The 7,255-nt window shown below is 43.9% G+C and overlaps 1 protein-coding gene across 9 annotated transcripts in view; it reads right to left on the bottom strand.

The window, feature by feature from the left end:
- Window positions 1-274: 274 nt before the first annotated feature.
- The window catches only part of dpm2 (dolichyl-phosphate mannosyltransferase subunit 2, regulatory), a 21,881-nt gene continuing 14,900 nt past the window's right edge, over window positions 275-7,255 (bottom strand). For all 9 annotated transcript variants that reach the window (XM_043720537.1, XM_043720539.1, XM_043720536.1 and 6 more), the window contains one exon: window positions 275-3,170. In XM_043720537.1, coding sequence (XP_043576472.1) covers window positions 3,112-3,170 — 59 coding nt within the window. In that variant the 3' untranslated portion in view covers window positions 275-3,111. The remainder of the gene's footprint in view (window positions 3,171-7,255) is intronic.

Below are 7,255 nucleotides of genomic sequence, written 5' to 3'. Positions count from 1 at the left end.
GGGGGAGGGGAAATGAGGAAACTGGTGAAATCCGAGTTCATCCCTTGTGGTTGGAGAAGTGCAGGTGAGGTGCTGCTTCACCTGGAAGGTATGTTTGGACCCTGAGATACTGGGGATGGAGGACGGAAATGGACAGGTGTTCCATCTTTGCCTGTTGCAGGGGAAGTTGCTATAGACCAAGGCGTCCTGGAGGGAATGGTACCTATGGAAGGCGAACAAGGGAGGGGAGGGAAATGTGTCTGGTGGTGGCATCTCACTGATGGTGACAGAAATAGTGGCTAACGATCCTCTGGATGTGGATGCTGATGGGATGGTAGTTAAGCACAAAAACAATCATATTGCTGTTGCTAGAAGAAAGAGAGGGGGTGAGGGCAGAAGTGCGGGAGATGGGTCAGACCCGGTTAAGGGCCCTGTCAACAACAGTGCTGGGGAATCCTCGGTTGAGGAAAGTGAATATTTCAGAGGCTCCTTGTTGAGGTTGATCTCATCGGAACACACGTGGAGATGGAGGAACTGGGGGAATGAAATCGAGTATTTGCAGGAAACAGGGCGTGAGGATGGATAGCTCAGGTAGCTGTGGGTGTCATTGGGTTTATAATAGTGAATATTAGTGGCTAGTCTATCTCCAGATATGAAACAGAGATGGTGAGGAAGGGAAGGGAGGAGTCAGGCTAAAGTGAGAGCGGGTGGAAATTGGAAGCAAAATCAATGAACTTTTCCAGTTCCAGACGAGAGATAGAAGCAGCACAGATGATATCATCGATATATCGGAGAAAAAAACTGGGTCCCCAGTTATGCCTGTCTCTTTGTGGGATATGTGGAACATTCTTTGTTCCAGTCCTATTCTGTCCCCCTTCCAAACTCCTCCTCCAGCAACATCTATTTTTGTTTCTGATTTACAGCATCCACAGTTCTTTCAGTTTTTATTTTCCAGTTAAATCCAACTTCAGCGACTCGTCAGAGTGATTCACACTTGGGGAAATTCTTATTTTCTAACTAAGAACATCCTCCTCCCTCACTGAAGTGATTTTATTGCTTGTTGCTAATAGGCCTTTTACTCTCAAATCTCTCTACAAGCCATTTCATGGTATATCCTGCTTTACATGTTTTGCAACAGCAGGGTTTCTCCTGCTCACTGTTAAACATAAATATATAGAGTACTTTAAATCATGGGGATACAATATATATATATGTCAACCCCATTTTTCTTGCCCCAAGGATCATGTACTCAGTACAAGCTGACCCTTTCACCTAATTTTCAGCCACAACTTTTCACCCCACAATTGCATGTTTTACTTACCAGTGCTTTAGAACCAGGCACATGGGACTCAGCAAGTGTTGGGAACCACGTTGCAATGATTGCTAGGAGCTTATGTCACACCCAGTCCAAAATGGCAATCAAACATACTGACTATTCACCTTTAAACTGAGTATAAACTGTCCCCAGTTTCTGGAAGACTTTTTTCTCTGGTTTCTCACACTCAACTTATATTCCAACATCTACACTAATATTACTGTCCCTTTATGGTTGTGCATTTCAGGTCAATTTATGAAACAAAATGTGTCCCTCAGTTAAAAAACACAAATCTATTCCTAACATGGCCGTCCCAAAATTCAAGTTGATTGTAAAACCTTGTGACATGATACAGAGGATCCAGATATACTCCCATACTTAATGCAATTCTCATTTTGCAGTGACGCACAGATGATTTGTGAAACTGTAGAGTAAGGTTGGACTGTAAAACACAGCAGGCACTCACAATTCAGGACAAGGCTGCCTCTGTAATCTGGAACCCATCCTCCACCTGAAAACATCTTGTCTCTCTACCATCTGTGGCCAGACTAACCACATTCAACTTGCCAAGTCTGCTCTGTCAACACCTTCCAAATGGCAACCTTAATCGCCTCGAAAGACAAGGGCAGCAGGAACATGGGAGTTCTGTCACCTACAAGTGCCCCAAGGAATGCACCATCCTGAACTGACGATCTATTGCCATCGCTGAGTCAATACTCTGAAACTAACAGCACATGCTTTGCAGCACTTCAAGACCAGTGACTTGTGATCAATGATGGCTTTGCCAACTGCACACACTTCCTAAGAGTGATTTTTCTTTTCCAAAAAACAAAAAAAAGCTCACTGTTGCATTAAACAAACCTCCAGGGAAACAAGATGCTGGATTTAAACAAAAGCTCAAGGGAGCCTGTATGACCTCCCAGATTCTTTATAACCAGAATATTTATAATGTTGCGAGAACAGGACCCTCCCAATAGCACACAAAACAATTATAACTTTGTCAGGCAGCATGCAGCTCTGTACATGAGCAATTGAAGGTACTCGCTCTCATTCTGAGGTTTAGGGTGCAATTTGTAGTTTGCCATTTAATGCAGCAGTTACTGAATGAATGTACTGGTACATTCCATTCATTCAGCACCTATATTGTGTGATAACTGCAACAGGATTCTCGCCAAATGCATTCCTGAAGACAGGAGAAGCTGCTGTGTTTTCATTGTACTGCAGACAAAACCACAGTGAAGCTTCAACATCTGAGTTTAGCTGTATGTTTTAAACAATAACACATCATTATAAAATGTGAAACATGGTCTTTGGAATTGGTGAATGTAGTTTTTGTGCTCAGCTCGTCCCCAGTGCTTTCTCAAGCTCCACGCTATTTCAGGCAGCTCAACTCTGCTTGATAAGAGGAGCTATTTCGGGCAGCCTCTCCAATGTACAACAATTACGCAATTCTATAAATAGGTATAATTCACGAGTCCTAATTTTATCCGAGTAATACACAAATAAAACTGATTTTTTTTGTGTATACATGCGTTTCTGTCCGACTAAGCATGATGTTCAAACTGAACACTGGAATTACAGACAGACTGACACAAGAGGGCACTGTGCCCAAGTCTGGTGTCAGCTGAATCCCATCGCAGACTGGAACACAACATTGATGGAATACAGGAGCCAGTCAATAAACAACAGTAAGATGGCATCTCAAAGCAGAAAGGTTGGTTAATCCACTGTCTGTATTTAAATCCTCTGCTTAATCCGTTTTCTGACCTGGACGAGCTGACATTGGGATGATCTGTTTTTTTATCTTTGAATTCCGTCTAATCCGTTTTCTTTGCAGGTTTCCTGCTTTTCCACATAACAACAGCAATGAACGTTCCTGGAGGAAGAGGATACAGTAAGCACAAGTCCACTTTTGCACAGAATGTACATCACAGAAACGGGCTCATCAGACCAATTTCAGTACAGGCCTCCTCCTACACTCACCTATCAACAACACAGCCTTCTACTCCTTCCTCCCCCTGTCTATCCAGATTCCTGTTAAACATATTAATTGTAACTTCTCCTTGTGATTCCACATTCTTACCTCCCCCTGGGTAAAGTTTGTCTTGGATTCTTTACTTGAAATATTGGTGGACACCTTTTCTTAAAAAAAGAATTCACAGGATGAGGGCATTGCTGGCTAGGCTGCCCGTCCCCAATTGCCCAGAGGGTGGTTGAGTCAATCACATTGCTGCGGGTCTGGAATTACTTGTAGGCCAGACCAGGTAAGGATGGTAATTTCCTTCCCTAAAGGACATTATAATCTGACAATTATGGGCTCTCGTCTAGTCACCATTACAAATGGAAATCATAGAATCTCGACAATATGGAAGCAGACCATTCAGCCCATACTGACCATCCAAACAACATCCCACCCAGACACACCCCATCCCTGTATCCCTACATTTCCCATGGCCAATCCACCTAGCCTGCACATCCCTAGACACTATAGGCAATTTAGCATGGCCAATCCACCTAACCTACACATCTTTGGAGTGTGGGAGGAAACCGGAGCACCCAGAGGAAACCCTAGCAGACATGGGTGGAGGTGCAAACTCCCACATGGACAGTTGCCAGAGTCCCTGTCGTTGTGAGGCAGCAGTGTTAACCATTGAGTCTACATCCATCCCACCAAACGCTTCACAATTTTAAAGTGCTCTATAGCATACCCTCAGGCTTTACTGTTCTCATGTAAAATGAAATCCAGTCTGTTTCCAACAAATTCTAATCTCTTATTTCCCTCACAAATGGTGACTATACTTTATTTCTTTAGGCATTGCTCAGTTTCCTACTGGCTACAAATATCACCTTCTCCAATAGCAAGTGACTCAAATGCTACTTTCACAGGCTAAAAACAGACATTGAAAGAACTTTGATTTGTCCTGTATCTTTCATATCCTCAGGGTGTCCAATAGCACATCAGTCTCAGGGAAATATTTTTCAAGTTTTAGTCATTGTAGTTAAGGCAGCATTTAGATACAGTAACGGCCCACAGACTACAGCGTGACACACAGGCAGATCACCTGGTTTTTGTGATCTTCGACAAGGCAGAAACATTGACCAGGACATGAGAGTCAACTCCCCTGCACTGCTCTGAATAGTGCAACGAGATCTTTCACATCCAGCCGAGGGGGCAGATGGAAAATTAGATTAATGTCTGAAAGCTGGAACTCTCTCGATGCTGGGCTGTATGTTTATTTTGACAGCGATGTTAGGAATGAATCACAAGTTCTTAAAGAAAGTGAATTTGAAAACATCTCAAAGCAGAGTCTCGGAGCATCAAAAGACATTGGAGGAGTGTACAAGGAGGCCATTCAGCCCATTACATCTGCACTGTCATTCTATGAGATTATATTGATTCGATAACCCTCAAATCCACTTCCCCGCCTTTTCCCCACATTCCTTATTGATTAAAAATCAGTCTATCTCAGCCTGGAATGTACTTCATGACCCAGCCTTTACAGTGAAGAATTCCACAAACTCAAAGATTTTATCCCCATCTGTATTAAAATGGGTGACACTTACAATCCTCAGATTCTACCCTCTGCTCCTAGACTCGCTCAAGGGAAAACAATTTCTTCGCATCAACCCTGTCAAGGTGCTGATGTTATGTATTGTTATGTTTTAATAAAATCACCCCTCATTCTCTAAATTCCAGCAAATACAAGCCCAACCTACTCCGCTTCTCAAAATCCCTCGATTTTGAGGGTGAGTTCAGTGAATCTTCTCTGAAATGCCTCCAAAGCCAGTGTATTTTTCATTATATAAGTGGACCGTATTCCACCTGTGGTGTCACTTGTGCCTTGTAGAGTTCCAGCAGATTTCCCTAATTGTTTTATTCCACTCCTTTGGAATAAAGGTCGACGATTCATTTGCCTTCCCTATTACCCGTTGTACCTGGATGTTTATGATTAAAGCACAGGGACTCAGACTGGAGGTTGGCTAACGTGGTGCCACTGTTTAAGAAGGGTGGTAAGGACAAGCCAGCGAACTATAGACCGGTGAGCCTGACCTCGATGGTGGGCAGGTTGTTGGAGGGAAACCTGAGGGACAGGATGTACATGTATTTGGAAAGGCAAGGACTGATTCAGGATAGTCAACATGGCTTTGAGTGTGGGAAATCATGTCTCACAAACTTGATTGTTACTTCTTCAAAAAAACTCAAAGAGGATTGATGAGGGCAGAGCGGTAGATGTGATCTATATGGACTTCAGTAAGGCGTTCAACAAGGTTCCCCATGGGAGACTGATTAGCAAGGTTAGATTTCATGGAATACAGGAAGAACTAGCCATTTGGATACAGAATTGGTTCAAAGGTAGAAGACAGAGGGTGGCGGTGGAGGGTTGTTTTTCCAGACTGGAGGCCTGTGACCAGTGGAGTGCCACAAGGATTGGTGCTGGGTCCTCTACTTTTTGTCATTTACATAAATGATTTGGATGTGAGCATAGGAGTTACAGTTAGTAAGTTTGCAGATGACACCAAAATTGGAGGTGTAGTGGACAGCAAAGAAGGTTACCTCAGATTACAACAGGATCTTGATCAGATAGGCCAATGGGCTGAGACGTAGCAGATGAAGTTTAATTCAGATAAATGTGAGGTGTTGCATTTTGGGAAAGCAAATCTTAGCAGGACTTATACACTTAATGGTAAGGTCCTAGGGAGTGTTGCTGAACAAAGAGACCTTGGAGTGCAGGTTCATAGCTCCTTGAAAGTGTAGTTGCAGTAGATAGGATAGTGAAGGCGGCGTTTAGTATGCTTTCCTTTATTGGTCAGAATATTGAGTACAGGAATTGGGAGGTGATGTTGTGGCTGTACAGGACATTGGTTAGGCCACTGTTGGAATATTGTGTGCAATTCTGGTCTCCCTCCTATCGGAAGGATGTCAGAAAACCTGAAAGGGTTCAGAAAAGATTTACAAGGATGCTGCCAGGGTTGGAGGATTTGAGCTTTAGGGAGAGGTTGAACAGGCTGGAGCTGTTTTCCCTGGAGCGTCGGAGGCTGAGAGCTAACGTTATAGAGGTTCATAAAATCATGAGGGATAGGATAAATAGACAAAGTCTTTTCTCTGGGGTGGGGGAGTCCAGAACTAGAGGACACAGGTTGAGGGTGAGAGGGGAAAGTTTGGAAGGGATCTAAGGGGCAATGTTTTCATACAAAGGGTGGTGCATGTGTGGAACAGGCTGCCAGAGGAAGTGGTGGAGGCTGGTACTTCCAATATTTAAAAAGGCAAGTGGATGGGTATATGAACAGGAAGAGTTTGGAGGGATATGGGGCGGGTGCTGTCGGGTGGGACTGGATTGGGTTGGGATATCTGTCTGGCATGGACAAGTTGGAACAAAGGGTCTGTTTCCGTGCTGTACATCTGTGACCCTGTGTTGCAGCTTTCGGCCATGGCTCTCCATTTAAATAATACTCGGTTCTCCAACTCTTCCTGCCAAAGTGCAACATCTCACATTTTCCTACATGACATTTTTTTGCCCACTCAATTTCTACAGCCATCTTCAGGCTCAGTGCATCATCCTCACTACATATCTTCGCATCTACCCTTGTGTCATCTGCAAACTTAGCTATAATGTATGCACTTCCCTCAAAGTGATAGATATTGTAAGTAATCATGGCCCCAGCACTGAACCCTTTGTCAAGTCAGTCGTTACTGGTTGCCATCTGAAAATGCCTCCTTTATCCCAATGCCCTGTCTTTTACTATTAGATTAGATTACATTACAGTGTGGAAACAGGCCCTTCAGCCCAACATGTCCACACTGCCCCGCCGAAGCGTAACCCACTCATACCCCTACATTTACCCCTTACCTAACACTACGGGCAATTTAGCATGGCCAATTCACCTGACCTGCACATCTTTGGACTGTGGGAGGAAACCGGAGCACCCGGAGGAAACCCACGCAGACTCGGGGAGAACGTG

The sequence above is a fragment of the Chiloscyllium plagiosum genome, chromosome 30 (genome assembly GCF_004010195.1).
Source record: "Chiloscyllium plagiosum isolate BGI_BamShark_2017 chromosome 30, ASM401019v2, whole genome shotgun sequence".
NCBI classification, from domain to species: Eukaryota; Metazoa; Chordata; class Chondrichthyes; order Orectolobiformes; family Hemiscylliidae; genus Chiloscyllium; species Chiloscyllium plagiosum.
Note: the sequence above shows the minus strand (reverse complement) of the source record. Positions and strands in the feature narration are given on the sequence as shown.